Genomic DNA, 22,753 nt, shown 5'->3' with positions numbered 1-22,753 from the left:
GCCAGATAGGGACGACTGAAAATGCCGCATGATTCACCTGCATCCCCCACACGGTTAGTTTCCACAGTAATGGGCTTAAGCTGCAATGAAAGTGTAGGAGGGAGAAGGAGGAAAGAGTCTTTCCCCCCCGGAAGCACCTTCTCCTGGGAACCCATTGACGCACACGGATCAGGTGAGATTTAAAAAAGGTGGAAGGTGTGACTGGATTGGAAATGAGTATGTTTTCATATAAAGTAAAGTGAAAGAGAAAGAGGGCATGTTTGCCATTTCAAGCTTTTGGTTTTACTTTAAAACCGTTGTGAGGAGGTTGAGGTGTTGAAAAACACCTTATATACTAGTAAACTCTTTTGCCTGTTCCTGCTTCAAGGTGCCTGAAATTTCAGGAACATATATGCTGCTTGATCAGTTTGGATGCTAAGACTGATACTAGGTGTTAGGAAACTTACCTGTTATATGTCATAAAGGGATTGGAAAAAAAACAGTGAATGACATCAGTATATTTCCTGATTTTCTTAAACAAGGTGCTACCACAGCAGGTATAACTATTTAAAACACAAAAATCACCAAAATGTGCAATATCGTAGAGATACACTACAGCTGATATGACAGTACAACAGCCTTAAATTGTGAGGTAAGAGTGTGTCCATGTAGATTCTTTCAATAAGAGGAAGGGGACAAAAATGCCACTCTTTAAACTCTGGTGCTTTTTACAAAACAAAATAAAATTAGTTTGTCTCTTGAACAGAAGAGAAATACTGAGCAGACAGATGCAGTTTTCTGTTACACCACATGATGGCAGCAGATTATCAGCAAAAAAAAAGCCCAAAAAACCCACAAGCAGCTCAGTCTGCCTGAGCTTCTCTCACCCCGTTAAAGTCAGTTAGAAGCAAAATGTTACGCCTCAAACGATACAAAAAAAGACGGCAGAATGAATTGCGATAAAAGAAAAAGGAGCTGGATATAACTGGTCGATACTGACAAGTGTTTTTATTAGTAACACAGACCTGGAGACAGAGCCAATAAGAAGCCGCTGTGAGCCTTGACAAGACTGACATTGTTCAGAAGGCATTTAAAGACGGAGGGTCTAACAGTTGAACCCATACAGTAAAGAGGAGCAGGTAAAAACTGAACGGGGAAGGCTGCAAATATGAATCAAATACAAAAAACCAACTGCAACAAAAACAGAAAGGGGGCGGGGGGGAAGAAAGTAAGTGCAATTCCTATCAGATGAAATCAGGATGGCATCGGATGGCAAAGGGGGAGAGCAAAATGTCATGGTATGCAGAAGTCATATTATCGTATATTATGGTAATAGAGAAACAATCAGATATGGAAAGGTGACACGGCAGTCCACATATCGTTACAAGTCATTCTTTTCTTCTTTTTTTTTTTTGTAACTTGTAACTTTTCAGTCTTTATCACTGAGTCCCAAGAGGAGCTTTGGGGGAAGAGTGATGGTTATGGCTGAAATAAAGAAAAAAAGAAAAAAAAAAAAAAAAAAATATCTCAGGCTGCTTGGCTGTTTGTCCAGAAAACGTCTATGGAGGGCATGTTGCAATCAAAACTCCATCAAATTACATCGTTTAAATGGATCCATTCATGTTGGGGGTGGGGGGAGGGAAAAAAAAAAAAAAAAAAGAACCGTACCTCAGGAATCAATCAATCATCGTTGAGGTATGAGGTTGATCTTAAAAAGGGGCGGTTTTTTCTATTGTCCCCTACTCAGTTGCTCCGAGAGGTTAAGACAGTAAATTGAAGAGTTTTCTGCAGAAGTGCAATATCTGGTAATGATGGAGAAGAAGAAGAAGAAGAAGAAGAAGTAGAAGAAGAAGAAGAAATAATAATGTAGAATTGTCTTTGTTGCTTTGCTGATCCTTCTCCCCCTTCCCGAATCGTCAAAAAAGTTTAAAAAGGACTAACGAACTCAGCAAGCATACTTCGACTCACGTACACAAGCTCACCTCCATACGCACAGTCAGTATCAGGAGCGATAAGGCAGAGAGGCTCCGTTTTGTTTTGGAAAAAAAAAAAAAAATACAAATAAAGAACCAAGAGGAAAAAAAAAAAAAAGAAAAAAAAAAGCTGGCTCCCTTCCCTCCCCAGTAGTTTCTGGGCTCTGGTGATCCCGTACTGTTCATCCCGTGTTAGGCGGTCACCCCAACCCTCCTCTCCTCAGGACGCGTCTGAGAGGCTCAGAGAGGGCTGGTGGGTCGTCTGAATGGGAAACGGAGGACAGGGTGGAAGCCGGCAGAGAGGAAGAGGCTGGTCAACAAGCCCCACCCCCTCTCCATTCAGCCAATCACCAGAGCCGGTGCTGGTGGAGGTTTCGACTGAGGACGGATCGGACATCAGCAGTGAACCTGGGACAAAGAAAGAGAGACAGTCAGGTTAACTGTTTGAAATTTAAAAAAAAGGAATAGTTCAACATTTTGACCAACATGCTTATTTGCTTCCTTTCTGAGAGCGATGTAAGAAGACTCATTAATCTCATGTTTGTGTATTCAGTACAAAGCTGAAGTGGTTAGCTTAGCTTAGCATAAAGACTGGAGGCTAGCCTTGTTGTCTAAGGTGAAAAATTGTGCCTACCAACACTTGAAAAGCTCACTAACACTTTGTATCTCATTTGTTAAATTGATGTATAAACAGAAATGTAAAAAGGACAGTTGTGTATCTTGTCAAACAGTTTATGCACAGCTACTAAATGTACAAAGTGTCATTTTTTACACCTCTGTTCACAAGTGGGTTAAACATATGAAATGTGTTAATTACTCAGCTTTGTTCGACATGTTTTTAAGCTTTAGAGAGAGCCAGGCAGGCGGTTTCCTCCTTGCCTCCAGTCTTTATGCTAAGCTAGGCTAACCACATCCTGAACCCAGCTCCATACTTAACGCTCAGACATGAGGTAGACAGATCTTTTGATCTCACTGGAAAGAAAGAACATAAGTGTATTTCCCAAAATATTGAACTATTCCTGGGAACGTCTTGCAAAATATTCCCCAAGATAGCCTTCAAAGTGAACCACGTCTGCAACATGACAGACAAGTCAAGTTTCAGTTTCATTAGTACTTTAAGGGAAACTTCAACCAGTATCATTACAATGTGGGTTTGATATGTAAATGAACAATGTTCAACTTCCCTGCATGTCGCCTGCACACAGAGCTCCCCGCTCATTTGCAACAAGTCTGCCGGGTGACGCAAAACTTTTGGAGATCTGCCTTCGGCTACAAACTACGTTTCCGCATTTTCTGTAGTGGTGCCTTCAAGGACGATAAAATGTGGGTCTCCCAAAACACTCCCGCCTACCATGTTACACTAGCAATAGGGAGAAGCTGAAGTATCATACTACTAAATGCTTTAAAATACCAGTATATTTGGAAGAAATCTAGTTTCATGATACAAGGCCGAATATTGCGCTGTTGAATCAGACACAACAGAATCTGGAAGAGGAAGCGACAACCAGAGTAACGTTACAGCCGCGGCCTGACTTTCAGCTGCTGAGTTTCTCTCAATAACACAAACACACAACTATACAATATGTCAGAGCTGAGATGTGATATCGCGCTGTGTGATCAGACAAAACCAAGTCTGGAAGAGGAAGTGACCACTGAAGCTACGGTAGAGCCACAGCTGAAATAGAGGGGCTGCAGCCGGGTTAGCTTTGCATCATCAACCGGCGCCTGCCTGGTTATCATCGTCAGAGACAACGTGATCAGAACAGAAAACCCTGCGCTGCAACAAACTTCATGGTCCTTTGGTAAACCTGACTTGTTTTCGGACTTTGCTGACTCTGAATACAGAACACAACAACAGCAACTGTGTGCTGCCTCTAACTTGCGGGCGGCTGCATTCAGCTTTGACCGCAATCTGATCCGGCTTGTTGTCGTCCAAAATAGGTCAACGAAACAGTGTTTATTTGCAAACTGTTTTGATGCACTCAGACTTAATGAGGAAAAACGTTTTTGTAAATAAAAATAAGCCTCAGTGAAGAGGATATAACGCTGCACTAACTTTGTCTTTGGTGCTACTCTGGCTGGTAGAGTGAGTCAGTCTGATTGGACGAGACGCGCACAGTGCATTCTGGTTGTTGTAGGATTCCCCTTTAAGAGCGGTGCGGGGGGGGAATCTACAGCCTTTTTCTCAGTTTTCTGTTGTTATAGGGCACAGATTTCCAAAATGACTGCTCATCTCTACTACAAAGGTGACCTAGTTTTAAGAAATCATCATATTCACTGCAGGGATTTTTTACTTTAATCAGACTATGCACCATATTATGTAAAAAACATTTTGGAGCTATAAGCAACCAGTGTCAGTTACTCAGAATAAGGTCAATAAGTTGTTCCCTGCAGTCAGTGTAAGTGTAGCCACAATTTGACAGGTGTTAACATTTACCAAAGACTAAAATCATGTGAGCCAGTTGCAGCCATTAGTTTGCACCTCTTAAAATACCACAGACCATTTAAAAACAGGCGATATGCGCAAGTCATGAAACGGTGGCTGAAGTAAAAAAGTGTTTTCATGACAACTTTTTGATGTCTTTTACCTTAGTGCGTCCAGCATAGGCAGCAAGTTAAGAAGTGCTGTGTCACTAGGGTCGCTGAACCAGGACTTGATGGGTATTGCATTGTCTGGAGGGCAAAAAAACAAACAAAAAAACAGCCGGTCAGTCATGTCAGAGAAACGGACATGGTTGTGATTTTACGCTGCTCTCTTAACGAGGCCACTGAGAGTTAGAGGAGCTGCGGATTTAATGTGCTGTTTCAGCATTTACAATACATGCCTTGTACTGAGAATAAACTGCTCAATTATTTGTCCTGTTCCTGGCGCAGCACATGATGAGTGTAGGACGAAGCCCCGTTTAATTTCGTTGGAGAGAGAGAGATGAATGTACACAGAATATAAACAGCTGAATATACACTCCGTCCTGTTACCGACAGAACCTTTTTCACAGCAGACGTTTTGACTTGTCACAGCAGGTTTAATAATAACAACGTCAGTAATGGCTCTGTTCTACTGAAGTGTCTCAGTAAACCTTGACAGGAAGTGTGTTTCCACCCACCTCTTCTATGCATCTTTTCAGTTTGTGCATAAAAATACCTGAGTTGAAACCCTGGAAATTAAAAAAAATGCAAAACCGACAACAGAAATACTGCAAAAAAAAAAAAGTTGGTGTATAGATAAAAACAAGATGCAACCAAGTACAATGAAAACAAGACTTGTGAATAAATGAATGAATAACTGAATAAATCATGATGTCGCTCAGGTCTCCTCCGCTACACTTACCTTGCGAGGCGGCTGGATTTGCGAGATCACGCGAGAATCCATCTCCAAGTTATTCGCTTGTGTCCAAACCACCGGCGGTTCGGATGCGCTATGAGGATTCTCGCATGATCTCGTGAATCCAGCTGCCTGGCAAGGTTAAGACGGTGATAGATGGTTCATCCGATCACCTGCCAAGTATTTTTTTTTTTTTTGAAAGTGCCTGCTCAGTTTCCAAGGACGACTTCTCAGATGGTTCTGTGTAACAACAGGTCAGGTTATCACTACATGGAAGAGCTGAGAAATGGCAGCAGACTAATCTGCGTTCTTAATTATGTCATCTCATTGCCCCCCTTTTCTTCTGCAAACGTTTAATGACACTCGACTGGAGAATTAGTGCCAACTGTTGATGTTGATGTGCTCAACTCCTGATATTCACATTACTGTAGTACTGCTGATTTTTGGGAAGTTCGGTTTCAATTTATGCTAAATTTGAATAGTAACTTTATTATTGTGACAGTGAGCAACAATACCAGGACCCTGAAACTGAAGCTGCTAAAAGGAATTCAGCCTCCATTCATTTTATTATTATTATTTATTATTTACACCTGTGTTTTTCGTCGTTTCAGCTGTGCCACTAAAGGCTTCTTTATTTTGATCCCCAATCAGTGACTCATGATCGACCTTGAAGGCATGTTTATTTTATGGTAAATTCAGAGACTGAGTGAGTCAGTGGTTCCCAAACATTTCTGTGGTGTCCCTCCTCTCTGTAATTCAAAAATGAATCAGATTCATAGACCTTTATAACAGAAACATTTTAACTGGTAATAGAAAAAGCAAAGGTGGAACTAATAACATTAACGATGGTTCTGTTCCAGCCATTATTGCAATCAAATAGTGCAATAATTGCTTCATTAGCAACACCTGTGTTTAACACTATCAAAACGTCTCCTGTGAAAAAGGTTCATTCAGTTTAACGCCATATTTAACCTCCTGCTCATGTGTGACCCCCCCCCCCTACAATCAATCTGCAGCCCCACAGTTTGGGAACAACTGGCGCAGCTATTTGTATCATTTGCACAAACATAGCATTTCACATATTTGAAATTTATCCAAACAGTATTTTCCCCATGGAGACTGATGTACTGTGATTCTAAGTGACTCTATGAGGTTTATGTCTTACCTGGATGGCTACGATAAGCACCAGGCGAGTTGTCCAGGATGACAATACTGGACAGGTCATCGTGTACTACAGACAGGTCTTTAATATAACTACCTAGATCCAATGTACAATGCTGAGAAAGAAACAAAAACAGGTCAGTGACACCATCAGAAAGGTGTTCAATAGAATAAAGAGACTAGTCTGAAACAACAATGACATTTAAAAGACTCAGTGGGACCAAAGAGCCTCATCAATATAATGCCTCCTGTATAAACATATAGCAGTGTTCACGCTGCAGTACCTGTCTGTAGTATCTGCGTTTCAGGATGTTCCTGTTATTGTCCAGCTTGTCTGCCACCGCTGAGCCGTAGATCTCCATACTGGCTGTGAAAACCACCAGCTCATACCACTGGCTCACCTGTGTACACACACACACACACACACACACACACACACACACACACACACACACACACACACAGAGTACAGTGCACACAATAGTTTGAGTACACAAGTTACAGTCAATGCTTAAGGATCAACATCCAATGCAAACACAGTTTTAAGTAGGGCTGGGCAATTTACCGATATTATAATCGATATCGTGATATGAGACTAGATATTGTCTTAGATTTTGGATATTGTAATATCATGATATGGCCTAAGTGTTGTCTTTTCCGGGTTTTAAAGGCTTCTTAACAGTCAAGTGATGTAATTTCTGAACTTGCCTTTACCCACTTAGTCATTAAATCCACATTACTGATGATTATTTATCAAAAATTCCAGTGTCGCAACGTCAATATCGAGGTATTTGTGATATTTTGTCCATACGGCCCAGCCCTAGTTTTATGACATCATGTTGAGTGAGAGAGTGATGGGAAAGATGACAGACAGGATAAAAGGTGAGAAAGACTCGAACAATGTGTGCTTTCATGTTCTCGAACATGTTCATCTAATATTCAAACACAGACAGTAACACCGATCACAGCAAACTGTTCGATCGACACTCACCACTTCTAAAAAGAAGTCAACATGCGGCCTTTTATGTACGAAGAATCTGACTGGGTGCTTATCGATGACGACCTGCGTGGAAAAGTTAACAGAAGAATGTGGTTCATTTAGGGAAAAAAAACAAGTGTTGAGGCAGATTTGTGTTCAAACATGCACGTGTACAGGTGAGCGCCCGTACTTTGAGGATGAAGTCTGGCGGCGTGCCAGGTCTCACTGTGGGTCTGAGGACCCCGTCATGGTGAGAGTGAATCAGCGTCTCATCCAGGTCCAGGACCAGAATCTTCCTCTTTACTGCATCTGGAGTTAATTAGAGAAAAATGTAGACGTATGTGATACTTTATTTAGTATGTTGAAATGCACACAAGAGACCAGTTTACAGGGAGAAACCGGGTCACACAGGAAACTGCGCAGCATGTTTACATGCGCTGTCGCAACCTGGTTACTATCACATGTGTATATACACAATACATAAACTAGGTCAAAATTCAGATTTCAGTTCTACCCCTGACCCCGTTTTTGGAATGATGGCTAACTTAATTGCTGCTTTCTGATTTTTTTTTTTTTTTCCCCTTGAGCGTTTGGACAGAGACAACAGGCTCTAACTTTAGTGAGAGAGTTCACAGTTTCACCTCACAGCTCAAATGCTTCCAAATTTTACAGACAACTCCTCATCTGCGGAAACTGACTTCTTCAAACTTATAGAGGCTAATTTGCAGCCGAGTAATTAAATTAATAATTATTTCCCTTCTTTCTTTCTTATTTTTAGCTGCTGCTCTACCGCAGCTAATTCAATTCAATTTACGTTATTTCATGCTCACAATGCTGTCAATAAAAAGCCACTTTACGACTGAAGGAATCAGTCTTTAACTGGAGACTGGACCTGGCTCTCCAGCCGAGGTCACTGTAAAAGAGTTTAGAGAGGCGAGTAAAGTAGAACTGAAATACAATCCTTCCTCCGAGTCAAGAAGAGTGTGCCTTTGAATTAGCTCCCTGCAGACAGAAGGGAAGCTCATTCGGAGCGTGCACACACACACACACACACACCAGTCCATGTTAGTGTAAGGGCTGCCTGTAACATTTGCATTTCCTCTCTACTTCCACACCACAGACATGTCAAGTCAGGACAGGACAGGAAACTAAATTTATTTTACTTCTTTTGGTCAACATGCCAGACAGTGACTGTTTCACTCAAATGTTTTTGGGGCAATTGCTGGTTACCTAATACAGCGGCTTACCATCTACAGCCAAATTAGGCAGTCTTTTAATATAGCATTATGGTTGCAGGTCTCTTAAAAAAAAAAGCTGCCTTTTCATTAAGAAAGGTTTGACGAGGAGCGTAACTCTAAATGTCATATATTATTTACATTATGCAGTATTCATACTACATTCCCTTGGTGTTTTACACTAAATACAAAGCGTCAATGTTATAAATGACGTGTGGTTTTGGCGACAGATATTCATCTCATTGCACACTGTACATTTACAGCTGTCCGACAGGCTGACATTTCCTGTTAAGTGCTGATGTTGTCTTGAGGCAAAGTCAACTGTAATGATATGAGGATGTAAACTCACTGTACTGTTGTGTTCTCAGTAGGAAACATACCTTCGTCAAAATGCCTTAAACGCAGAGCAATCTTTTCTTGGTATGCAATTAAAAAGTCTCAAGACAAGACAATAACTGACAGATGTGCAGTAACACAAGAGTCTTGACTGTGGTTTTGGATCTAGACATCTGATCCGCCTTAATAAATACACAACTGTAACCCAGACGAGAAACGCAAATTACAGCTGACTGCTCGTCTGACTTTCCTCACACGGAGGAGAAATGTCTTGTCGAGTGTGTCTGAATTCAACAAACGGTGATGTTGGTTTACTGAGGTGAGGGGCAGTCGTGAGAAAGGGGGTCAAGCTGTTTGTTTGTGTGTCTCTGCCGTATTGTCGTGTGGTTGATAATGATTTTTCTTCTTTGACAGACTGGTTTAACTTCTACTTGAATTTCCACATTACAAATATTACGTGATAGTGTCTCCACTCTGTGCCATCTAGTATCGCAAAAATTCAAAAACAAAAAAAAAAGGGAGTCCAGGTGAGCTGTATTTGTCGTACTTCCCCAGTTATCTCTGTAATTCTTCACAAACTCACACAGGGGCCTTGACAATTTACCAAAGTAGTCATATCATAAAACAACTGTGTACTCACTGAGTCTGTTTCTGGAGATAGGCGACAGAGGCAAAGTGTCGTATCGCACCGTCTGATATTGGATTATCTGCAAATGAACAAGGCAGATGAAACAGTCAGACGACGCTTTGCAGCAGAAAATCAGGCTACTGCACAAACAGTAAACCACACACTGAACCATATTTTATTAATTATACTGTAGACAGATTCCTAATGTGTTTTGTAACTTTAACTGTGAGAAATTTGAAAGAAAGAATGAAAGAAGTGAACTAAACCCTCCAATCATATAATTTCTTACTCTTAGACACTCCGTGTCTGTCTTCATTTCCAAGGCAATAAAACTTTGTGTAATTTCTCACAGATGGACAGTCAGGCTCTTTTGGGGTATGAGGAAGTGGCTTATGTTATCTTAACCACTAAGATCCACTGTCCAGTTTTTAAAAAACATCACGATTGAAACTTAAAACTGAGCTTAGGTTGAGTAAGACCAAACATGATTTAATATTAGAACAAATATGTTCATTTATCACCATCCTAAAACTTATATTTTGAACCTTTAGACAATAAATTCTTGGCAAACTAGTTCTCTTCTTCTGCTATACATCAGAGATTTAGAGCAGCGGACACCGTACTGGAATCCTGAAATGAACTCAGCTGTGTCCACTCTATGACTCCACCACTCTAACTTCCTCGCTCCGCTGTGGTCAAAGTGACTACAGAGAGGATCCTTTCCAGTGCCGCTCTTGCCCAGGGGCTATGCACTTTTCTTCACAGGGCTATTTTTATCCCCCCCAGCTGTCAGTGGGTGTCAGCGGAGCATAGGGCACACGTAGAAAGGGAGACTTGCAGGGTGACTTTGACTGAGCCTGGGCTGCTTGGTACCTAAGCATTGGACAGGGCCTCCCTGTGTGTCCCCTCCCACTGCAGCCTGGCAGAGCAAGCTTGGGGGAAGCCTATTGGTGGTGGCAGCAGCTGCTGGGCACCGCAGGGGGACCTCACCCTCGACTCAGCTCAAGAGCGTCCATCTGGACCCCAGACCTGCAAACTTGGACTGAACCCTCTTGCCTCCTGACTTAGAGCTACGACTAACATTTCAGCTAGTTTTGCTTTAACCCCAAAAACCCAAAGAATTCGACTCATAATTGAGATAATGAGTGAAGAAAAGAGGAAACCTTTTGGCGTAGATGTAACTACGGCTGAAACTAACAAAAAGAGCACATTAGATTTTCCTAAAACCAAAGCTGATACCTTAAAATTAAATGTTTTGTTTGCTCCAACTGTCTAAAACCCAAAGATATTTCATTTATGATGACATAAAACTAAGAAACGCAACAAATCCTCACAACTGAGAAGCCGGTTATAGGAGATGTTTTGGCATTTTTGCTTGAAAATCACTTAAAACAATTCATCGATAATCAAAGAGTTGACAATTAATCCTCTGCCAACCAACTAATCTACAAACTGTTTCCACTCAAGCTGTAACCAAGATACAAGTAATTTTACTTATGAAATGGCTGCAAACTTGATTTTGGAGTTTTGTGTTGATTATCTAATTGTTACTCAGCTACACATCTGTCGTCTCCGTCACTGTATCGTTCGGGGAGATAATGTGCAGGACCATTACGCAACATCGTGGCAACAATCTCGTCATCTGTTTACACAGAGTAGGGTGCGCAGTATTATGACCTGGTGCCAATATTTATAATCCAATAAAGCCTTTAACGATCCAAAAGTTTGGATCTGGTCAATGTTTGCGTTGGTGTCTACTCGAATGGAAAACACTTTAAACTTGACTTGATTCACAGACAACAGAAGATGGAGTTCAAAGAGGATAATTAGATTTATAAAAGGGGTTATTATAGTTATAGTGAAGCAAACCCGGGCAGCTACAGACTTAAAATTCATATAAATATTTTTGTTTTAGAGGTGTTAAACGGGTCCTAAAATCCTCTCCTTACAATATCTTTCATCACATGCACCTGTCACGGTTTACCTGCCTGCTACCTATAGGATCACCTACATCGCGTCGCTCGTGTACATAAGCGCTTGCTGGATCATGACATTGTTCTAGTGCATCACACGCTGTAAACAACAGAGCTAAACTGTGAGTGAAAACGAGAGAAACAGAGGGAGAGAGAGGGAACAGTGCGCTCTCTGTGCTGACATAATCCCTCTCACTTCAGCCATAACATGGACTGGACTACTCACTCTCAGGGCCTGTTGACAACCCGCAAGTGTTACTGCCACACAATAAACTGCAGACAAACCTCGAACAGCGAGATGATTACAACACGCAGGGCGCTCCTCCAAGCTTTGTTGGCTTGACACAGAGTTGGAGTCGAAGTCCACTCATACATTACAGCACATATGGAGGTCTATTAACGACACCAGCGACACCTGTGCGTGTGTCTAAGTTACAGGCTTCTGTCACCTTAAATGCCATGTTTATTATGGAGGCATTTTGTGAGCAACTGAAGGTGACCTGCAGGATTGCGCTGGCTGCTCCACGAACATAGGAGGTTGGATGTGGGAGATTTTCCACTTGGATGAGCCAACATCTTGTCACATCAAAACAAAACAGATGTATTAATTTAGCGCTGAAACAGTAGAATGATTAGTTGATCAACAGAGAACTTTTTGTGATAATCGATAAATTGCTTGTCATGTACAAAGGGGGGAAAAAAAAGTAAAACATTACCCGATTCCTGCTACTCAAATGTGAGGATTTGCTACTTTTCTCCATTTTAAATTGATATCTTTAGGTTTTGGACTGTCAGTCAGAGAAAATAAACTTTTTGAAGCTCTGGGGAAACGGTGATAGACACTTTACACTATTTTCTGCCAGTTTATATACATAAATAATGGATTGAATTGCAATAACCATTAACTGCAGCCCTATATGACACATATATGTTGTGATGCACTTATTCAGTTAATGGGGATTTGTCCATACCTTCACATGTTACACATCATTTTGCTAAATGTTCATAGCTGATGGACACGTTGACACGTGACACTTCATGAGAAACACAGACAATATAACAAGAAAGTAAACTGAGCATCTTTCATGTTTAGGCATATGGGAGCCATGGCAACGTGAATACTTTTTTCCTCACTTGTCTCAAAAGCAATAAACCAAATATCTTTTAGCCCCATTCTCACCGTCCGTAGGTGCTTCCTGAGGATGTACATGATGAAGCCCCATATTCTCGACGTTACGCCGAGAAAAGTGCGGATGCCAAGTAAACACTGCCGGGTCTTCAGCATGTTGACGAGCACGCAAAGACCCCTCAAAGAAACTCAACTTCAATTCTCAGTTGATGGCACGCTTTTTGCCCGATGTTGTTGAGACAATCAAAGAAGTCAAAATCCGTTTTTTTTTTCTTTTCTGTGGCCACAACCGCCAAACTAGCAATTGTTCAAATTAAGAGGCCAAGCAAACGTGTGAGTACCTCGCTCTGCACACTTGTGGCACAATTAACATTTAAGTAGAGTGCATTCGCATCATAACTGTGAAAGACAGACGTGGTGAAAAGAAAAGCTGCTGCACGACGGCTGGCTGCTGCTGCTGTGGATCTTTAGCACGCAGCTAGTTGACAAGCTAGCTCCAGAGCTAGCGCTAGCTCGACGGGGTGACCACCTTGAACCTCGGACAAAAATACCCCAAAAGAGCTGCGGGGCCGCTCGCTGTCAAGCACCGGTTCAACGCTCCTTCTCTCTGCGCGGCGCCCGAAGAGAGGCCGTTTAAAAAAAAGTTCCCCAAAGTGTAACCGGCCCGGGTAAAATCAGCTTGTAGTCCAGTGGAAATCCGGAATGAAACTGCGAGCCGCCATCGCCGCCTTTGCCGTCACTTCCGCGAGGGAGTCCTGAGGTCGCGCGCAGCACGTCCACGTGGAGAGAAAACAAACCGACGTGGACGAGCAACAGAGTGCCAATGTGCTAAATACATGAACCAGTTTTCTAGTTGTTTTTCTTCTTTTTTTTTTGCTTGTTCCGTTGTTTCTCTGATACTCTCGCAGTGCATTTTACCACAAACGCGCTTTCTGGTTTTACTTTTATGTAAATAAATGAAGTTTTGTTCTAATTTTTACAGTCAACAAGCCTCATTAAGCCACTGTGGTTTAAGACATGTTTTAAGATGACACTCTACTTTGAATAATAATTTGCGTCTGATATGTTTTTTTTTTCCAAGAAAAAGTATAATTACCACATTGCCGGTGATTTCTGAGGCTTGTTGTGCTATTTCTTAAGATTGTTGTGTTGTTATTTTGTGTAACTTCCCCTTAGTGCCACCAAACTGTACATTCCTTGCACAGTGGAATCCAAAAGTCTGACACCACTAGTCAAGATACTTCTATTTTTCATTTGTTTTGAATGTAATACTATTTTTTCATTACAAATGATAATATGAGCTTAACACTTTGAGTGAAAAGTTGAATCTTTGAACATGAATTTCAGAATATCTTAGTATTTAGAATACCCCCCTTTTATATTAGATAAATATTAGACTTTCAATGTGGTCTCACACTTTTGGACCTCACTGTATGTGTACACATACTTGGCCAATATAGATGATTCTGATTAAAATCCTTAAAATGACATCTACTCTTTGTCCCTCTTTTTGTCACAAATCATGCTTGTAACCCCTTAAATCAGATTTTCAATGAGAACAGAGAAACGTTCTACTTTCAGCAGATGAAAACAGCCTTCTAGCGTCAAACTCTGCACATACAGTACCTCATTCTACACAGTGACGCTCAAACATCCAATTGTTAGGAACAAGAGGAAATTTTTTTTTTTTTTTTTTTATTGGAGGGGGACTTTCAAGTTGTAAAACAATATATGGAAAAATCCCCAGGGTGCGGTCAAATACTTTTCATAGCAACCATATATCTATTTGGCAGAGACGGCTTTTACAACTTTTATCAGCTGTTAAGTTCAGGGATTGCCAACTACAAAGTCAATGCGAAAAAGTTTATGTCCAATGTATTATTTGAAACTGTTAGGAAGCTAATAAACAATATCCATCACTAATGATTTTGTGATATTTAAAATTGGAAATGGTTTAACTGGAGATTAATAATCATTTGGAGCAACTTGGGGGGAATTCAAATTTTTAAACACAATTTACAATAAAACAACCTATTAGGAAAAAAACTGCATTCTGAGTAATTAATTTTATGAGTTAATCATACCTCTAGTTATGGCAGGGTTCTCAAAAAAGACAAAAAAGTATCCAATAAATTTTACAATAAATAGAAAAACTAAAAAAACAACATTTTTTTGTGTAATGAAAATATACTGTGTTCTTTCTTATGACTTCAATCATCTTGTGACCCCTGAGGGTTTATCATGAGACTCTCTGAAGGGGTCCTGACCCTCATGTTGGAGACCACTGCTATGTAAAAGGCTACAGTGATAATGCAATAGTTTGGGCACTGAACTGTACATTAAATATCTACCCTACTCATTCAATTTAATAAATAAAACAAGGCTGTTAGTCACATCAAGTGATACCAGCACAATTTTATTCAGTGAGAAAAAAATAACACTAAAAAAAAAACAACTAATGTGATCAATATTATTAGTTAAAGTTCTTGGATAAAATCATTTTATAAACAGAATACAGATTTCCAACAGAAATATTAGGCATCATTTTATATCTTCAAAGCTTTTTAAGACGATGTTAAGGCGGTCGTTCTGCTCAACTTGAATGGCAAAGAGGACACGAAATGTATATTTTTTGTGCCCTAAGCCTACACATCAAGATCATCATCAGGATCCTCCTGGTCATAGTCGTCGTTGGCATCAGGCTCGTACAGAATTCGTCCTGAACCCGGGCCTGAGTGAAGCAGAGCTGTTTTCCTGTCAAAGGGAAAAAAAAGGGGACAATTTTAACACGGTGAGTAAAAATATCAAAACATATCACTGAAGAAAAAAACACCCATTGTAACTGCGGAAAATGTTTCTCACTTCTCTTTACTGAAGACAAAGGGAAGTGCAAGTTTTTCCTTGGCCTCGCGCTCTGTGTCCGATAAGCGAAGGTTGAACGTTAAGTTGGCTGTTGGGTCCGTCTACAGAAACACAAAAAGGAAACTGTTCAGTCCTGCCTTGCTTGAGCCCTTTCTTTATTAATCTGAGTATGATGTGTAGATAAACATCTGTTGCACCTCCTGTTCCTCAGGGTCAGTCTGTTTGGATCCAAGATGGCTGGGCTTACTCTGTACTACGACTGTAAGATCTTCTTTGATACAGAAAATCGCCTCCTAAGGACAAAGAAACTTATGAATAACTTCTGACAGTGCAGGAAAACAAACCAGTCATCCCCATGGAAACACTACTTACTTCTTGCATAACTTTCCCCGATTTTGAGCGTTTTGTTGTCTTTGCCACTGCTTCATCTCCCTTCATTCCTGGTGCCACAGTGATGACTGAAGTAGCCAAGTGGCATATGCTTCCCACAGTACCCCACTGATGCATATCTGTATGCAGCAGACCGATGATAGCTCTAACAGCTCCCCCTAATGAAAACAAAGAAACACACCCTTAAATAGATGAATTACAGCATGGGCTCTCAGTTACACTTGACTCAAAATAAATCAACCAATATAGCTTGACAATCAGATGGTGCACTTTGCAGTTTTCTACTAACATCTCTGATGACAGATAATCAAAACTAAAAGCCATAATTGCTGAAGCATCGTCTTCATGCTTTCCACCCAGTAAAAGTATATAAAAACATAAACATAGAAGATAATTAGTCACCTTTTTTAAGTTGCTGGAGAGTCTTGCAGACATCGGGAGAGCTGCGATGTCTCAGAATCCACGAAAGAGAGTCAATCACTAAAGTAGCTGGTTTGTGTTGTGATGTTTGCTTGATGAGGTGCGTAAGTTGCTCCAAACAGAACTGGTGAACTGTGAAAGCAGGGTGATCAGTCCAGCCAAGGGGGTCGGTGTAAGCGTCGTGAAAGTGTAGCCTGAAGACACAGAAACAAGTCATTAGAAGTCAGTTTGGTTATGAGTTAAATAAACTGCCTCATGCAGGGAATTTTAATCTTAGGGCCACAACATATTTTTATCATTGATTCATCTGGAGAAATCTTTTGTGTGGCAGTTAAATTTTTGAAATAGACAATATTTATATATACATAAGAGTAATTTATAATATAAAGAGTTTTTAACAAGGTAATTGAACATGTTTTGTTAGTTAAACTGTTAGTCAAAGCTGAGTATTTTCATTTCTTAAAACATGTCTGAAGGGAATCTTCTATTTACAAAGATACAAAACAGAAAACATATCAAAATTGTTGGCCATTTATTTTCTATTGACTAATCGATTTATTGTTACAGCACTTATCTTGGTTACCTTTGAGTAGCTGATCCTTTCAATCCATCTTTGAGCTCTTCCTCACTGACCTCAAAGCCAAGTACATGGACAGCTTCCTCCCTAAATTCACAACATAGGTACAGGCAGGTATTTATGGTTATTTTTCAGCAAATAAACACAGTACATACTGTATATAACCAAGCAGCTACTGTAAGCATGACTACCTGTTCAGTGCAGCACTGATGAAACTCCTCAGGAGGTGTCGACCAGAGTAATTAATAGAATCTATGAATACAAGTAGAAACATAGTTCAGTTTGTTACTGTAAGCCATTTGAAGTCTATGACAATAACAATACAATGCACTGGACTGATAAAAACTGTCAAATCAGTGGCGACACTCCTTTAAAACTAACGTTAACGCTGCAACAGCAGTGCAGCAGATAGTTTCACAGGTAAAACTCATTTACCTTGTATTATAAGAAACCCTCCGCCATCAGTTCCTTGCAATAATTCAGGCAACATGATATAGCAGTCAACTGTATAGAGTCCAGATAGCTTCAGCTACTTAGCCTGCTTCTGATTCACCACCTATTCAAACGTGAATATCATGATAAACATCGGAGAACTCATAACGGCAGAAAGCCTGACATCTCTCAAGAGCGACAATGGCGAAAAAGAAGTAATATTGTTACGAGAAAGAAAGCTTTTTTGCCTTATTCAAACTCAACATGTTTCACGATGTAGCATGTCAAGTCTAGGTTGTATCGAGTCGAAGACTTCATATCCCAGGGTTCACTTAAACTACAATATCATGAGGGAAATGTAGTTCGGTAACGTTCAAATCTGTGCTTATGCCGGGGAGAATGACTACTCAATAAACTACATTACCCAGCATCCCCATCAGGCAACCACTCCGCTGGCACACTGAAGAGGCTTCGGCTATGCTTCTGCCGCGCACAGAGAAGACAGTGGAATTACACCAGTAGTGTTGTATGCCTTCAACGAAAGAATCGGGGAAAAAACTTAATCTGAGAAGTTCCCATCATGGACCTATATTAACTAGCATTCGCGTAAATCTAAAGAGGTTTTACAGTTGTGCCGTATTTTAATACTGCGCATTGCATGTATGCAGTGACGAAGAAGAAGCTTGTTAAGCGACAAGGGAATTAACGTTAGTATTTTGTCGGGCTAATATCGTCAAGTGTGGCGACAGTTTAGAGGCGGTTTGCCTTGGGGGACGTTAGCGGACTTTAACGGATCTCCAACGAGGGAATATTACAACTTCAACACCAACAGTGGAGTGTTTTTTTTAAGGAGAGTTTCTTCTGCTGCTGCTAAAGTTGCCCGGCGGTAAGGTGCAGCCACGCCGGGAGAAGGCACAGTGCGACGGCCGCCTCTCCGGCTAGCTCGCCTGCTGCTTCTGTTTCTTGGATCGCGGCCTTGTCGATGAGGCGACAATGCTTGACATAATGTCTGAGCACCAAGGTAACGTTATGTTTTGCCAGTATAAGTGACGAGTATGTTTAACAAATTGCTTCTGTACGACGCCGAAATGTGGCTGCCGTGTTTTGCGGATATTATGATTGCTAACTTACCGTAAGTTATGGCTAACGTTAATGCTACGTTTGGTTGCGTATGCCTCCACAATTACTTGACTTGCTCTATAACTACCGATGTTTGTCATTAAAATACAGTGAAAGTAAGTAAAGTAAGCCCTGTAATGTTTAATGCAGCTAATTTAATGTTAACGTTGTATTTATTGCAGAGTCAAGTTAACGCGCCGATCCATCTCATCAAATAGCTGCAAGCTAGCTAACGTTAGTCAACTACCTCGGTGAAAACACACCAACTTGTCGGTTTGAAGTAAATGCAGCTCATGAAAAAACACCATTTTCTAAATTAACACGATATTTAACGTTGACAACACCGTCGGTTAAACGTTACGCCTTGCTAACGCCAAGCTAACTTGATGGACGGTGTTGAGCAAGCGTGATTAGCTGCTAGTGGCTGATGGTTAGCACCTCTCAACTCTCCCTCAATTCAAAAATAGATGTTACCAATGCACCACTATCCTTCTGGCGTTTGAACCAGACTCGTTTAATCTACATAAGATCGCATTAGTCCAAACTATATTTTGTTATCGTTGCTCCTGTCGACATAACGTGTTAGCTTCCCCTCTAAATGTCAGCTAACGTTAGCAGCAGGTAGCATCAAGACAATACAAAACTGACAAGTTTAAATACAGACTTTGCGTAACGTTCAGATGGTGACCAAATGACACCGGTTGCGGTTGTTGGGAGACGTAATTAGCCAGTTAACCAACTGATGACTGATCTGTTCATTTTCTGCTTAAACGGTTATCAGTAAACTGTTAAATGAGCTCAACATGCACATCACTAATAACCCTGATTAAGTTATTGAGCCGTGTTAGCAAGCTAATGCTAGCGATGGTTCACTCGTGTCTCATCATACCCAAAGACAACCGTGTGCTTGCTCTTTCTCTGTGTAGGTTTTTTTCTATGAAATAAATACGAGTGGTACACTTGTGACTTACAGATTTGTTTTTTTTCCTCACCAGATTCACTGTTGACGTGCAAAACTGAACCTTTGGTGAGTACTCTGTAACGTTGCTTTGAAATTATGAGTTGTTCATTCAGTAGGGTTTCTGTTGTTGGAGCTTGTTAAGATTAGTGGAACCTTCTTTAATAAAGGTGTGTGCTTTATGCAGCCCCCAGAGAGGAAAAAGAGGACCGTTGAGGACTTCAATAAGTTCTGCAGCTTTGTCCTGGCCTATGCTGGTTACATCCCCAGTCCAAAAGAGGTAAGCTGCCCAGAATGTCACTGTGGATTTTAGAAATTATGTTATTGTCTTGTTCAATTTGTGAAGAAATAGCTAAAATGTGCTTCTTGTTATTTTGCAGGAAAGCTCATGGTCACCAACATCGTCCAGCTCTGCACACAGTTCAGGGCTGTCAGCAGATGGTGGTGGTGGAGGCAGCAGCTCCATGGGTAATACTTGGGCAGATGGAAGCTCCGATATCCACACCATCCACACATTCGTCCGCAAAGCTCGAGCAAACAAGGGCAAAAACATTCGCCGCATGCACTCTGATAGCACTCTGCTGGACAAGATGCGCCTTAAAGACTCCCTATACGAGAGCCAGGCCAGCACTAAGGCGGAGCGCAAAAAGGACAAAAAACTTAAAAAGTTGTCACTGGGTTCTGCCATGACGGCGGCAGATAGTGGCAGTAGCGAAGGCGAGAAGAGAGCCCGCATCAAGCGCAGCAAAAACTCAAAACAGCCAAAAGCTAAGAAGCTTAAGAGTTCAGCAACTCAAAGTGAGACAGACTCTGAGGCGAGGCACACACACACAGAGGTACGAGCCGGGACGGAGGAGCTGACGGCGCATGGGGACTCAACCCCGAGCGAGCAGGGCCTGGGGAAGATGCAGCCAGAGGAGTCCATAAGGGAAGCAGAGATGAGCTCCAGCGAGGGCGAGACCTGGATCGCCGATGAAGACATTATGGTGGAGTCAGGTGTGTCTTTGTGCTTTTGTCCTTTGAAAATAAACTCTAATTTCTTTATATGCCAAAACCCTCTTACTTAATATCCGCTATAATATCCTGTAACTCTGTTCTCTTTATCGACACAGGTGACGATTCGTGGGACTTGATCACCTGTTACTGTGGGAAGCCATTCGCGGGACGGCCGATGATCGAGTGCAACCAGTGCGGCATATGGGTGCACTTGTCGTGCGCAAAGATCAAGAAGTCCAACGTTCCCGACATCTTTTACTGCCACAAGTGCAGGGACGTGCGGCGGTCAGGACACAAAAAAGACACTTAGAAGTGAAGCGGACGGGAGGGACGAGGAGCACCCGCCCTGTTTTTTTTTGTTTTGTTTTGTTTTTTTTTTTGCTGTCACACTCGTTTTCTTTGATGCCTGCAGCCAAAACAGCCTAAATTATCACCTGGATGGCAACTGTATTGTCAGGTTGTAGGATTTCTTTTGACAATCACAACCATTCTTATTTATCCCTCACTGTACTTTTCATTTTTCCCCTTTTTTTTTTTTCTTTCTTTCTTTGGCTACTGTGAAGAACTGGATAGAAGGCAACAGTGACAGCGGAGAATCATTTATTTGTTACTAATTAATTGGCTTTGTTGTGTACTGTGCTAGTGACGTGAACATAAAGTTTTCATATTCACTGAAGGTGCATTTCGACTTATAAATGATTTCTTGAGACGACAAATCAGTGAAAATTTTCATTTAGCGTCACAAGGAGCAGCATTTTCTTCTTGATAGCCATTTCCGCTCTTCTTTAAATCAATGCAAGTTTTACACATTGACTCAATGTATAAGCTTAAGAGATGGAAAATGTCACTCCTGTTATTTGTTTAGAAGTACGTCATGATGCTAGACGGGCAGCTCATTTTTATTTTTGATTGTATTTTGGCGATTTATTCCTGAGTTTGCTTCGGTCGTCAGTGGTGATCACTGAACCTTGCGATGTAGAGATCTCACTACTCTAGAGTAAGTGATCCTTGATTTAATAGAATCGGCTAACAGATATTATTTTTGCAACTGCATCTAAAATTTCAAATTGCACACAGACAATTCTTTTAGCAGTGCACTTTTTTTAAACCCAAATACGATTTCCACTGCATATATGGGTGGTAATTGGGATTTATGATGAACTACAGCTGATTAAATCTGTACTTGGCGTGTGGCTGTGTACATTCATGATTGAGCGCTTAATGTTTCTCCCTGTCTGGCTTGTTAATCAGTCACTGATAGCCATTCACCATGAACAACATTTACAGTGAAAGCTGTTCAATTTTGATGTGTTTCATGTGTTTTTTTTTTGTTTTTGTTTTGTTTTTCATGTTTAAAACCTCATCCGATACGAGGGAGGGTAACGTTGCTGTAAGATGAATGGTTTGGCAGTGCTTTACGATGTCAAAAGTGGCTCTGAGGCTTGTTTTTGAATTGTTGTAAAATATTTGTTTTGTTTTTGTTTTTTTTTTTCTATTTCACGTAATTGTTTTATTTCTTAGCTTTCTGAAAAGCAGGATTTAGATAAGCGCCCCGCATCAGAGAACGGACATAAGATTGTCTCACATCGAGAACAAAAAGTTGTAGTGTACAGAAAATAAGTTGACGCCACGTAGGTCGTGGCATTTGTTTATGTTGTTTGGTTTTACCATGTGCTTTTTCTTTTTGTTGGCAGGGAGAGTCTTGGTAAGTCCAGTAGCAGTTGCACTCTCTCTACAACTTCAACTCTGTGTACATATCCTTTCTTTTGACAACTGTACATATGTGAAAGTGAAGAGAGAAAATACCCAAGCAAAATCTATATTTTCTGCAGTCTGATATTGTTTTCTTTAATTGTAGCTTGAAAATAAAAAGTCTTTGGGATCATACAAACGGTTTTCGGAGTCATTCACACATAAAGAGACGTTTCAAGTTCAGTTTTTGTCACTTTATTAAATGTTGGCACACAGCAAAGTGTTTTTCATGCTTGTCTTTCACCACTAGAGGGAGACGGTCAACAGTCACTTGTTAGTATGGCAGTGAGTTAAATAGGAGTTCATGAATAAATATGGAAGATATATGATGATTTTGCAGATGAATTGATTTAAAAGATGAGGCACTCTTTATTCCTTGTAGTCTTCCTGGGAGGCATCAGGTTCATCCTGTAACACAAATAAATGCATGTGTGAAGACTCAATACTTCATACCTGACAAAACAAGGTCTTTATGAATTATTAATGCTAAACCATTGTTATCGTCTATTTGAGTGACTCTACAAAGGGGTAA

At 40.8% G+C, this 22,753-nt stretch overlaps 3 protein-coding genes across 3 annotated transcripts; 1 reads left to right on the top strand and 2 right to left on the bottom strand.

Annotated features, from left to right (window-relative positions):
- Positions 1-972: 972 nt before the first annotated feature.
- Positions 973-13,940, bottom strand: LOC137175261 (CTD nuclear envelope phosphatase 1A). Its single transcript, XM_067581017.1, has 8 exons — positions 12,767-13,940; positions 9,626-9,692; positions 7,605-7,723; positions 7,427-7,498; positions 6,720-6,836; positions 6,440-6,551; positions 4,541-4,625; positions 973-2,360 (listed from the first exon to the last, which is right to left on the bottom strand). Exons 1-8 carry the CDS (start codon positions 12,869-12,871, stop codon positions 2,300-2,302), a joined length of 738 nt encoding a protein of 245 aa, XP_067437118.1. The 5' UTR covers positions 12,872-13,940; the 3' UTR covers positions 973-2,299.
- A 1,170-nt stretch (positions 13,941-15,110) lies between these two features.
- Positions 15,111-17,737, bottom strand: elp5 (elongator acetyltransferase complex subunit 5). The gene is made up of 9 exons (XM_067581016.1): positions 17,645-17,737; positions 17,400-17,520; positions 17,156-17,216; positions 16,971-17,051; positions 16,370-16,581; positions 15,950-16,125; positions 15,775-15,870; positions 15,578-15,678; positions 15,111-15,469 (listed from the first exon to the last, which is right to left on the bottom strand). Exons 2-9 carry the CDS (start codon positions 17,452-17,454, stop codon positions 15,361-15,363), a joined length of 891 nt encoding a protein of 296 aa, XP_067437117.1. The 5' UTR covers positions 17,455-17,520; positions 17,645-17,737; the 3' UTR covers positions 15,111-15,360.
- Positions 17,738-17,894: 157 nt separating this feature from the next.
- Positions 17,895-22,464, top strand: phf23b (PHD finger protein 23b). Its single transcript, XM_067581015.1, has 5 exons — positions 17,895-18,417; positions 19,511-19,542; positions 19,661-19,753; positions 19,854-20,469; positions 20,586-22,464. Exons 1-5 carry the CDS (start codon positions 18,390-18,392, stop codon positions 20,777-20,779), a joined length of 963 nt encoding a protein of 320 aa, XP_067437116.1. The 5' UTR covers positions 17,895-18,389; the 3' UTR covers positions 20,780-22,464.
- The last annotated feature ends 289 nt before the right edge of the window (positions 22,465-22,753 follow it).

Source organism: Thunnus thynnus, chromosome 22 (genome assembly GCF_963924715.1).
Source record: "Thunnus thynnus chromosome 22, fThuThy2.1, whole genome shotgun sequence".
Taxonomy (NCBI): Eukaryota; Metazoa; Chordata; class Actinopteri; order Scombriformes; family Scombridae; genus Thunnus; species Thunnus thynnus.
Note: the sequence above shows the minus strand (reverse complement) of the source record. Positions and strands in the feature narration are given on the sequence as shown.